At 42.1% G+C, this 12,998-nt stretch overlaps 1 protein-coding gene across 1 annotated transcript; it reads left to right on the forward strand.

The window, feature by feature from the left end:
- Positions 1-972: 972 nt before the first annotated feature.
- Positions 973-2,147, forward strand: LOC118117299 (centrosomal protein of 19 kDa-like). Its single transcript, XM_047342135.1, has 4 exons — positions 973-1,102; positions 1,322-1,331; positions 1,592-1,754; positions 2,040-2,147. Exons 1-4 carry the CDS (start codon positions 973-975, stop codon positions 2,145-2,147), a joined length of 411 nt encoding a protein of 136 aa, XP_047198091.1.
- Positions 2,148-12,998: the final 10,851 nt, after the last annotated feature.

The raw sequence follows: 12,998 nt of genomic DNA on the forward strand, positions 1-12,998 counted from the left end.
AGAGGTCAGCGCTCAAGAGTCTGTCGCATGGACATGCAGCTTACTACTGAAAAAGTGTTCACGTAGTGTGGTGTTCATACAGACTGATGAAAATGCACTGAAGAGAAACAAGTTGTTTGACCACCTAAAGACTAGCGGCCACGCCACCGCTTTCTCTGCAAACGCCTCACACGGCGCCATGAGCAAGAGCAAAAAAGACAAGAAGAAGAGCAGATAACGTGACTGAATCCGGGCAGATGAAGCTGAAAGAGATTTAACCAGCAGGACGCTGGAAACACAATGAAACGTCTCTCAGGAGGTAGATGAAACAAAAAAGTGGACTGAGAGAGAATAGTTTTTATTGTTAAATACTCAATTATCATATTGGGTGAATTGACTATATATGTTTGAGAGATTGACTCTTCCAGGTTTGAATGAACCACAACCTCTCACAGTAACTTATGAATCACTGTACAGATAAACCCACACAGGACGTCCCAACATAAACACTGATACCCAGATACCTTACTGTTTGAAAAACCAATTTCTCTTACTGTCATGCACAGCTCTGAACTGCATTATGAACTCTAACCAATACAAAAAGATGTCTGTGCGTTCGGCAAAGTGTACGGATTCTCAGTGTTTTTATTTCAGAAATAGGGCTTATTGTTTTTGAACAATCACTGGTGTTCGAGGGCTTTGCTAGAGTGTAGGTGGATCTGTCTATTCTAAGACTTTCGCCAAAGGGTTCGCTCATAAATTGCGAAAAACTGCGACAGTGTCAGTAATCATTGATCAAAGGAATCTCTGATGTCTTAGACAGTTTCAAAGGTGAAAGAGTTCACCTTTTTCAAGCGGGCCAGGGACCCGGGAGGAAGCACGCTGCACACATTCAAAATTTCTAGGGAGGACTTTTCTAGTTATGGTTAAAATGCATTTTTGATTTGGTTAAAATACAGTGGAAACCAAGTTTTTAGGAGACATAAACAGAGGATGCTTTACAAGGCAAAGCTATGTGGAGTGAAGTTCTCTCCTGCCTCCATAGTTTTAATTTATCAACACACGGAAAACAGAACGATACAAAAGAGAATAATACCTTTACAGAACTTCTCAAAGTATTCAGGTAAAAGAAGATGTTAATGTTGCAACTTACACTTAAACTACAGCAATCACACAGTGTTATCTAGCAAAACATATTATTGTTATTACATATTATTACCAGCATTAGACTCAAAAATCCCAGGGACCCTGAAGGCTCCAGATTTAGTATTTTGCAATTTAACTGACTGTAGATTAGTGGGAATATGAACCAATAAGACCACACGTTAAGTGCATTTAGGAGGTTTTATACCGTCAGGACCACCTGCATAAAAAAATAATTTGAGCTAGTATTAAGATGGTGCTTGATCAAATTACAACAAATTAACTGACAGGAAGACTTCCATCATTGAGGCCCCCTGTTTCTATCATCTTCAATAGGAAACTAAATATTCACAAAGTGGGAGGAACGGGGGTCAGTAATTACCCTATAGAAGGTTTATCCAATCCTTTAAACTGTTCCCGCCAGTGTTTGAACCCTTGATGTCTCCTCTCCTCAACCTCCAAACTACAGCCTGGCTGCTGAGAGGCTGAAGAACAACCCTGTGCACAGGGACTATCTGAAGGCTGTGTCTCAGAGTCAGCTAGAGAAGCTTCACATCATCCAGCAAGATCACATGCAGGGCTACAGCCTGCAGCACAGCCTCGCCTCATTCCATCTGGATCCTCTGGATCTTGTTTTTGATATAAATATTACCTTTGAAATTCATTTGTTTTATTAATTCAAGGTTTAAGTACCAGAAATCAAATAGCATTTCTATTCAATGAAATGGGGAAACAGCAGTAGTCTCACAATCAAATAAAAGCAATCTAAAAGCTCATGTACCACTAATAAGGTATATAATTCATAGATTAGATGAAACAACCCACCCAAGTTTGTGAATGCCCTGTGATCATTTTACACACATCACTGCACGAAAAGAAGGTTTTTAATGCCCCTGTCAATTTCTGTGGAAGTTCAGGTTAAAGACTGTTCACAGGAATCTGCAGGCAGCACAGAAAACTGCCAGGAATTGACGTGGGGTTCCAGTTTCGGGCAGTTTAAAAAGCCTGAGAAGCTTGGCAGTTGACCCCCTGCTCCTAGGTCTAGGGGAGGCTTTCACATGTAAATGACAAAACTGTGATCTTTACGTGGTGGACCACGATCGATAATTATAGAATCATAAATTGTAGCTTGAATAAATGTGCCCTATATAAGTAAGAATGCTATAATGAGTGTAATCAGTGATATCATTTTCAGGGTATATCTGATGATACATTGTTAACATTGCATGTCTAACAGAAAATCAGTTGGAATGGAGAGAGTGGCACCACTGTAAAGTTTTCTAAGAGAAGTCTTTCTGCTGACACCAAAACACTCTGCTTCACATAAAGCATATCAGCTCCCCTTCCTGTCTAAAATCCTTGAAAAGGTTGTAGCCAATCAGCTGTGCGAGTTTCTCCAGGAAAGTAATATATATGAAGACTTTCAGTCAGGGTTTAGAGCCAATCACAGCACGGAGACAGCCTTGGCAAAAGTCACTAATGACCTTCTAATAGCTTCAGATCAGGGATTTGTGTCTGTCCTCGTTCTGTTAGATCTTAGTGCAGCATTCGACACAATTGACCATCAAATTTTATTACAGAGACTAGAACAGTTAATTAGCATTAAAGGAACCGCCCTAAACTGGTTTAAATCATATTCTTCAGATCGATTCCATCTCGTGCAAATTAATGATGAGTCATCTGTGCGCACCAAAGTTAACCACCAACAATTTGTAGGACCGCCTTCTTCCACTTGCGTAATATCTCAAAAATCAGACATGTCCTTTCTCAAAAAGATGCAGAAAAACTAATCCACACCTTTGTTACATTCAGACTTGATTATTGTAATTCCTTATTATCAGGCTCCAGCAGTAAGTCGTTAAAGACTCTGCAGCTTGTCCAAAATGCTGCAGCACGTGTCCTGACAAGAACCAAGAAAAGAGACCACATTTCTCCTGTGTTAGCTTCACTACACTGGCTTCCGGTTAAATCTAGAATAGAATTTAAATTCTCCTCCTCACCTTCAAGGTCCTTAATAATATGGCACCATTGTAACTCAAAGAGCTGATAGTACCTTATCAACCCACTAGAGCACTGCGCTCCCAGAATTCAGGCTTACTTGTCGTCCCTAAAGTCTCTAAAAGTAGAGTAGGAGCCAGAGCTTTCAGCTATCAAGCTCCTCTCCTGTGGAATCATCTCCCACTTTCAGTTCGGGAGGCAGACACCGTCTGTACGTTTAAGAGTAGGCTTAAAACCTTCCTTTTTGATAAAGCTTATAGTTAGAGCTGGTCCAGGCTTGTCTTAGACCTGCTCTTAGTTATGCTGCTATAGGTCTGGAATGTCGGGGGACACATGACACACGGAGCTTTTCTTTCTCAATCCTTATCACATCAAAGAAATTAATATCTCATCAAAACATGTTACTGACTTCACTTCTTCCCCGGAGTCCCTTTGCCTTATCGTCCGCAGATCCACATCGTGGATTATGATCTGTGGATCGCGTATCAGAGATCGTAATGGTGGATCCAGTATGGCGGATTCTGTATCGTGCTGGCTGATCGTGATAATAATGGCGGATCCTGTATCGTGTTGACATCTGATAATGGCGATGGACCACGATCGAGGTGGCAGCTGATGGTGGATCCTAATGGTGGACAGTGGACAATGACTGTGGACTATAGTGGCATCCGATCTTGATGGTGGATCATGATCGTGGTGGCAGCTGACCATAGACTATGATTACAACAAGACTGCTTGACATACAATATTTCTCCTCAGATACTCGACCATTACTGACAATAATCCATCAATTCATTGACCTTCAGTTATGCTTCAAAATGTTTATTCTTATCAATGCTGCTAAAACCTTTATCTTGATGATGTTCTCCTTTACACTTGACATCTATTGCACTTCTGTCCGTCCTGGGAGAGGGATCCTCACATGTGGCTCTCTCTGAGGTTTCTACCTTCTTTTTACCCTGATGAAAGGTTTTTTTAGTAGTTTTTCTTTACTCTTGTTGAGGGTTAAGGGCAGAGGATGTCACACCTTGTTAAAGCCCTCTTGAGACAAATTGTGATTTGTGAATATGGGCTATACAAATAAAATAGTATTGATTGATTGATTGATTGATTGACTGTGTCATCGCGTGACAAAGTCCCAAATATTTCTCCCAAACACTTTTATCCAAAGCAACTTACATAAGTGCATTCAACTATGAGGGTACAAACACAGAAGAGCAAGAATCATGTAAGGACATTAACTTAACACCAGAAAGAATAAACTGGTCCTCAGTCACATACTCATCCCATATAAATGTAAAGTACAATTTAAAAACTGTTATAACCACTGCTTCAAAAGTGAAAAAGGTCATATGTGAAGTTTTACTCTGAAAACATCACACTCAGTTCGTGAATACGTCCATTCCTGAAGATGCCACGTCAGTCGTTAACGTCATCACGTTAGAGGGCTCGACCAATCACAGCCTTGTGAATGAAGCGTCTGTCTCCCGCAAACAAGAAACTACCGGATGTTGTTTTGCGTGGTTCGATGAATGACTCTGTTTTCGGTGTAAAAAACGTTCTGAAGTCAACACGACACTGTTTTCCCTGGAAGAGAGGATGACTGCGATGGAAAGCAAAGCCACGGGCCCAGTGTGGAGGAGTCGAAGCGGAAAAGACGGGCGCACAATCACAAAATTACGGTAAGAGGTAAACTTAGTGCTAAGCTAAGTAACTCTTAGATCTGAATAGCGTGTTAACAACTGTGGGATTCGTGAGAAAGTTGCTAAAAGAAGTAGCAGAACTAGTGCATTTTTAAATATGTACGAACTGCTTAAACTTAAGAGTTTATTCTAGTTTTTTCGTAAAAGTTACTTTTTGTCCTGTAGTATTTTATAGGAAACTGTCCGTCGTCTTCACATCTCTGAGGCAAATGGCAGGCGCCACGAACCAGAGCAAGAGTGAGATTAAAGAAGAGACTCATGTTGTGTGCCACACTTCCAATAAGACTAGAAGCTACACTGAATCTCACAGCTACACACCACAGACGTCTACACACTGGAGCAGATTCGGACAGAGTCCCACAAAGAACCTATGACCCAGAGGCGGCAAAGAGACATTTCAAGCTTCACCTGATTAGTTTTTCACTGGCCAGGCCAGTTGTGTTTTTACAATATTTGTGCTGTATGTAAATAAAGCTTTGAGTCAACATGTACCTTGTAAATGTTTTTTTTCCTCTACAACAGGGGTATTTAACTAAAATTTATCATAATGTCTAACTATTTAGTGTGGTATATATTTAAGTAGCCTAGTAGTTGTATCAACATCTGCATGTACTCAATACCTGACTGTCAAATCAAATGAATTCAGTACGATTCAAAAACGTTTTGACAATATTTATTGTCACGTAACATAGAACTGAACATATATGTATGATTGCAGATATGTATAATGTTCTCTCATTAACTAAATCAAAGTAGGGGTGCATTTCAAAATAAGAGAAAATAAATAAAATGTGAAAATTGTGCACGTTCAAATAAAGTGCTTAACTTCAGAAAAATAAAATAAAGGGAGCAAAAGCTTGAATTTCCCTTTTTCTGTTTCACATCTTGACTCAACAGTCTCAACCAATTGAACAGTTTTAGAATCACTTTCTTCCCCTCTTATATTCCACTCCCCCACTTTTTTGCTCAGTGAGAGAATTGAGCTCTAGCTTGTCCTGCCAGGACTTAAAATCTGGGCTTGAATGGGGTCAGGGCCATTCTCATACACATGTGGAGGTGCTCATTGGTGAGTCTTGAACGATGTTTAGTTATGATAATGTTCATTGTGGAGAAAGCTGCCTCGCAGTTGTATGTGGAGCCAAACATGGTCAAGATGTACAGGGCTACTTTCCTCAGACCTGAGAAAGCTGTCTCAGAGACCATTTGGAGCCAGAAAGTGGAAGGGTCAGTTCTTACAAACTGCTCTTTCAGGGCCACATCTGCTTGGAGATCAACCAATTGCATCTGGAGAGGCCCAGCATTTACCCATTTAAAGTGCTGTGTGACTTCCTTTGAGAACCCCCTGACATCTGTGATGAGAAATGGGTTCTGAATGAACAAGGTGAGCTACTGTCCAAAGCTGAAGCTGTCAAAACGGTTGCTGAAGTTTACAATCAGCTTATCAATAAAGTCAACAAAAGCAGACACATCTCTCTGTCCCTGAACCTGTTCCTGCACTGCTGGGAAGTGTGCACAGTCTCCCTGCAGGTCTTCCTTGAACACCTCAAGTTTCCTCTGAAAGGAGCGGACAGCTGTCATCAGTTCACAAATTGAATTGTCCTTGCCCTGTAGCCTCAAATTCAGTTCATTCAGATGTGAAGTGATATCAACCAAAAAGGCCACATTATCCATCTGTTTCTCATTTTCTAAAAAGAGAGAAAACTGTGGTGCCTTCTGACTTCTTAGCTCTGCCAAGAAAGCTGCTACTTCCCTCCTGATGGACCAAAAGCGCTCTAACACCCTGCCTTTGCTGAGCCATCTCACATTGTTGTGCAGCAAAAGATCATCAGCATTGGCATCAACTTCTCTGAGGATTTCCCTAAGCATGTGATGCTGGTAGGAAGAGAATGCCCTGAGAAAATTGATAATTTTCCTCATTGTATTCATCACCTCAGCATGCTCATCTGACAGGGAGGCGCAGAGACAGACAGATTGATGAATGATGCAATGGTAAGCTATGAGCTCAGGATTGTCCGCTACAGCTCCTTTCTCTCTCCCTATCATAGCAGGGGCTCCATCTGTGGTTATTGAAACCACTTGTTTTGGCTCTATTCCTCTCTTTGTTAACATCTCCTTAATGGCCAGGTAGATGTCTTCTCCTCTTGTACTGGTCTGAAGGGGAGTGACACCTAACAGGTCTTCACAGAACGCTTTCTGGTCTGTGTTGAAAAACCTGACATACACTAACAGCTGAGCATTGTCACACACGTCAGCCTTATGCATGGCTTCATCTAGCTGGGTTAGCACATCCTGAGTTAATACATCACTTTTCTTCGTGGCAGATGATGCTGACATGGGTATTTGCTTTATTTGATCACAAAGCTCTTGTTTTTGTTTTCCCTCAAGAAGTGTTTCAGCAACTGCACTCATGCATTCTTTGACAACCCCTCCATCAGTAAATGGCTTTTTGTGTTGACCCAAAATCCAAGCAACTCTGAGGGTACACTCATGAGCACGTTGTTGGGCAGTGAATATGTGGCTCAGGATCCTGGTGGACTGGTCATATTGGGCTCTGAGACCACTTATTTTCTGTGATCTCACTTCAGATTTAAGTGGGTATGTTTGTTCAAAACCTTTATGTTTTGTCTCATAATGGCATTTCACATTGGCACTTTTAAGAAGTGCCACAGTTTCTGAACATATGAGACACACAGGTTTAGTGCTCCCAGTGGGAAGTATGAACAGAAATGAGTCTGTACATTCCGGATTAAATGCTCTATTTTCGCTGCCCACTTTTCTTTTTTTGGAGAGCGCCATTTGTTCCTTATGTTTCTCTCCCTTTCTCCGTCTCACTCCTCTGTTTCTCAACTTTCTCCGGCTCAGTCGTCTGTATCTCTCCCTTTGTTTTCTCTACCTGTATCTCTATCTTTCTTTTTCTTTCTACTGTCTTTTCATGTGTAACTTGCCTCTAACTCTCTCATCTGTCTGCACTGTAGAGTCGCAATGTTTATCGCCTGGAATGCACAGACTTGATTGGCTGAGTAGTATCACGTGGGATGGCTTAACTCGCATGCAATTGGTCTGTGCGTTTCTCATCCGCTAAACCACTACCGTAAAGACTACAAAAGCTGCGCCGGTTACAAATAGAAGCGCCCCGTCAGGTTTTAAATCATAACTTTCTGTTTTGGCTGTAGGTCCGGGTCCGTACGGGACGGCTTCTGGGTCCGGACTCGGACCACTGTCCGCCTGTTAGTGACATATGCTCTATATGCTCACCCTCTGTAACATCATACGCCACCATGGCCTCCATTTCCACTGCTATGCTGACGACACACAACTCTACATCTCCACCAAATCCATCACTTCTGCCAGTCACTCCACTCTCACAAACTGCCTCACAGATATAAAGACCTGGATGTGTTAGAAGGAAAATAAAGTCACTTCTCCCTCTTCTCCTTCTCTCGTTCCAGTGTCTTTCTTTTCCTGCTCCTTCTCCTCTTACATCTCAGTGTTCTGGACCATCAGGAGCTCCATGTTCTCCTCCATTGTCTTGGTTGAGGGAGTCCTCCTGCTTGGCCGCACACTTCTCCTCTGTGTCCTCTATTTTCTCAGAGCAGGCCTCCTTCTGTCCCTGCTCAAATTTGACTCTTTCCTTCAGAGCGTTGACTTTTGTCTTCCACTCCTCCACTCTCTGGAGAATCTCTGTCTGGACGGATCTGAGCTCAGCCATGAGCTCCAGGTTATTTTGTTCAGGTAACACATTTTCGATCACATCATCCATTTGAAGAACGATGCCCTCCATCTTCCTCTGTTTGTTGAAGGAGTCCTCCCTGTCTTTGAGCAGATTCTCCAGCTTCTTTATCTTCTCATAGCAGGCCTTCTTCTCTGCCTGCTCAGCTTTGAGACTATCCTCCAGAGCGTTGGCTTTTATCTTCCAATCATTCTGGATGGGGTGGACCTCTCTCTGGATGCCTCTGAGCTTGGCCATGAGCTCCAGGTTTTGATGTCCAAGTGCCACTTTTACATTTGTGACATTGGCAATAACTGCATCTTTTTCATCTTCTTGTCAAAGGAAAGCTCCATCGCCTTGACCTGGTTGCACTTGTCGCTCAGCTCCCTTTTCACCCTCTCGATTTGATCGTTTCTAGGACAAGAACTCAATTTGTAGATGTACTTTTCTTTGTCCTTCAACACCAGCTTCAACTCCTTGAGCTCGTCCTCCAACTCTGTCTGCATGGCTCTTCCAGAGTCAAAGGCCTGCCCCTGTTTGGCGGAATCAATCTGATCCTGCATGGCCTGTTTGTCCCTCTTCCACCTAGCATCCCTTCTGGACATCATGCACTTCAGTACCGCATTTTCATGAGCTAGCTCCATTCCCTCAAATTCCATTTCCTTGATCTCTCCATGGAGGAACTCAATCGTTTTGGTGGGAGATTCCACATGATGTACAACGGACTGAAAGACACAAACATACATATAACAGGTAAATACACAGTCCCATCATAAGTTTGGATACAGATAAAAAGACAAGAGGTCTTTCATCTTCATCTCTAATGATTCTCACTGCTGAATGTAACTTTAACAGTTACATCACTTTTATCAATTCAGACGATTTCTCATCCATCCATTCATTATCTCTCTTAAAACATTGATCATCACATGAAATTATTACGAGTTAATTTAAATGCTGTTTCTGCATTTCTCTTAAGTACAGTATCTCAACACTAAAGTGAAAGTGAATTATCCTAAACAGAAGCTGCATAATATCCACAGAGACTCATTTCATGGAAAGTATTGTAACACACAGACCGCAACTGTCACTTCAGACTGAATGTCAGGTGACTGATGTGATGGGTTTATTGAAAATTCACAGATAAAACATGAAATAATGAAATAAAATGTAAGGTGGTCTGAATATGTGTAACACTAAAAGTGTCTCCTGATTAGAAAATCTTACCTCGTTTCTTAAGTTGTGTCCCTTCTTCATCTTGGCTGAACACAGGTACAGGGTAAGTGTTGTAGAGAAAAATGATCCGTTGTCTTCTAATAGTCTTGATGTTTCTTGGAGCTGTTGTCTTCTCCCTGTCTTGGACTGGTAGCAGTGTTGAATATGAAGGGTCAGGTTGGAGCCGTTATCCTGTCGCCGTCTCAAACTCAACTGACAAATTTCTCCTCCAGAGTTCAATAAATACCGATTGCATTGAATATCAAAGACATCAAAGCCCAACATTCTAGAAATATTTGCATGAGGGTTTCAAATGTGACATAAATAAATTATAATAATAATTAATTAAAGCCCTCAAAAAGCCAATAAATTTTCCTGAAAAAAATTAATATAAATACAAAATTATTATTATTATAATAATAATAACTAGGGCTACATTGTAGCACTAACGGGCCCGAGCACACGCATTTTGAAGCCTGTTGCGGTTAGTGGAGAGAGCGATCAATGACAAGCGCACGTCTCTGCGTTGCATGTGTTTTGGTGATAGGACAATGCACAGTGGAGTTATGACAACATCGTCTCCTTTGGCGAAGGATGAATCTTCGCTGCACCTCAATGTTTACACGGTTTGAGGAAATGTCACAATTCTGACCATGGTCCTATGACTTGACTGAGCTGTTTTGAGCTGTGTATTGTAAAGCAGCCAGGAGCAGTTCATCAAAGTATAAAACATGTCACTTCCTGTCGCCAGCAGGGGGGGCTTTGACGACGAGTTAATATTGACACATGGATCTGATCAGGGCGGAACTGTGAATGTGTGAATGAGGTTTGAGGCTGATGGAACAATACACAGAGGAGTTATAATAAATCCCTCTTTCTTGGCGAATCATCAAGATTCTACGCCACGCCACGGTCACACCGTGTGATGAAAAAGCGAAATTCAAGGTAGTTTACATCTCCATCTTGTTTAGATGACACTCACCTCAAAATGAAGTTGATCTGATGAAAGCCCTATGACAAGTTCGTCAAAGTAAAAAAGTGGAAAATGGACACTAAAGTCAAAATGGCGGGCTTCCTGTTTTGTCTAGCATATCTATCCAAGAGACTTATTTGTTTGTTATGAAAAGACACATGTCCCTATTGATTTTTGTACATATCCGCCAATCGTAGTGCCGGGGCTGCACTTTAGGGGGCGCTAGTCATTTTGCCACGCCCATTCCTTAAAACCATATAAATATCTTCATGGGGGGGCTGTTGTTACACAAATGTATTTTGAGGGAGACTGAAGCATGAGCACTGAAGTTACAGCAATTTCGTGTGTCACGGCGAGTTGATGAACTTTAACGCCACGCCACTAATATGGCGTTTAACGAAAAGTCACAGTAATCTTATGCCTACATTATCAATATCTTGACAACCTTTTGACACAGCTTGACATGGTTGTGGTCAGTGGATGAGGAGGAATACTTCCAAGTGTAAGACGTTCAAAAAACAAGACATTTCCTGTTGCCACCAGGGGGCGCTGTGATTTTAATTCATAATTTCTATGTAGATGTCATCAGGCCGGGACTCTTGTCTTACATGTCTAGTTTGGACTCGATTGGATCATGTATGTCCGAGATACACAACCTCGTGTTTTGGTGGCGTGTAATCAAACTTTGACGCCACGCCACGGTCACACTGTCTGATGAAAACGCGAAATTCGAGGTAGTTTATATCTCCATCTTGTTGTGATGACACTCATCTCCATATGAAGTTGATCTGATGAAAGCCCTGGGACAAGTACGTCAAAGTAAAAATGTAGAAAATGGCGGGCTTCCTGTTGCGTTTTTTTTTGTCTGGTCATGATACACCTGGGCTACGATTTTTGTGAAGATCAGTGAAAGCTAACTGAGGGGCTTTTCCTTAGATGGCGCTGTTGAGCCATTTTGCCACGCCCATTTCTAATTACTCCAGAATACAATTACTTTTTGGGGTTTTGAATTTCCTGCAAACTTTGGTATGAATTTGAGCCTGTCTGGGCCCTGAAAAAGCCCAAAAGGGAAATACAAATCCTTCAAAATACAATAGGGCCTCCCACCGTCGGGGCTCGGGCCCTAATAATAACTGGCCCGAGCACATGCTTTGGTGAGAATTTGAGGGCTTTAATTTGTTGTTGAATCCTTTGATGCTGATAATGCAGGAGTGGAGTTGTTTGTTGACAGCTCAGCATCAAAGGATTCATGGTCCATGTATGTCCGAGATACAGAACCTCGTGTTTTGATGGCATGTAATCAAACTTTGACGCCATGCCACGGTCACACCCTGTCACTGAAAATCGATCTTTGAGTTAGTTTGTATCTCCATCTTGTTGAGATGACACTCATCTCAATTTGAAGTTGATCTAATGAAAGCCCTGGGACAAGTTCGTCAAAGTAAAGATGTCAAAAATGGCCACTAAATGCAAAATGGCGGGCTTCCTGTTGCGTTTTTCAAATTGCACCTTTTTTGTTTGTCTGGCCATGATACACCTGTGTATCGATTTTTGTGAAGATCGTTCAATGTGAACACGTTCCAGGGGGCTCGGGGGGCGCTGTTGAGCCATTTTGCCACGCCCATTTAAAATTACTCCAGAATACGTACATTTTCACCACTTTCAAATTTTCTGCAAAGTTTGGTCAGAAGTTGAGCATGTTAAAGCCCTCAAAAAGCCAATTCATTTGCCTGAAAAAAGGGATGACATCGCCACACCTTTGACCCTGATAGGATGACATCGCCACACCTTTGACCCTGATAGGATGACATCGCCACACCTTTGACCCTACATGCCTTTGATCCTCCATGCCTATGATCCTACAAGTCTTTGTTACTTGATACTTTACCCGTGACATTGTATGGTCATGAGGCCAATCAACATAAAAACTGACCAAAGAAGCTCATCAGCACAGCCACGATGGATACAAACAGTGCTGCAGCTGTGTTTAGCGCTGCATGCACTGTGCACAATGCTATGGCAGAACTGGAAAGGACCTGCCCCTCTTCTATTATATCAGGCGCTGCAGCACCACCGGATACCACCAGTGCTGCAGCTGTGCTCCACCTTTCTGAAGGCTTGTTGAAAGTTGCAGATGCTGTGTACAACTCCTCAATAGCACTGCACAAGACCGGTTCTGCTGTAGCTGTGTTTGACACTGCAGCGGCTGCCTTCAATGCTACAGCTCTACATGATGACACTAGTGTTGTATTTATGTTCAAAGTGGCTCTACATTTGT

The sequence above is a fragment of the Hippoglossus stenolepis genome, chromosome 11, assembly GCF_022539355.2.
Source record: "Hippoglossus stenolepis isolate QCI-W04-F060 chromosome 11, HSTE1.2, whole genome shotgun sequence".
NCBI classification, from domain to species: domain Eukaryota; kingdom Metazoa; phylum Chordata; class Actinopteri; order Pleuronectiformes; family Pleuronectidae; genus Hippoglossus; species Hippoglossus stenolepis.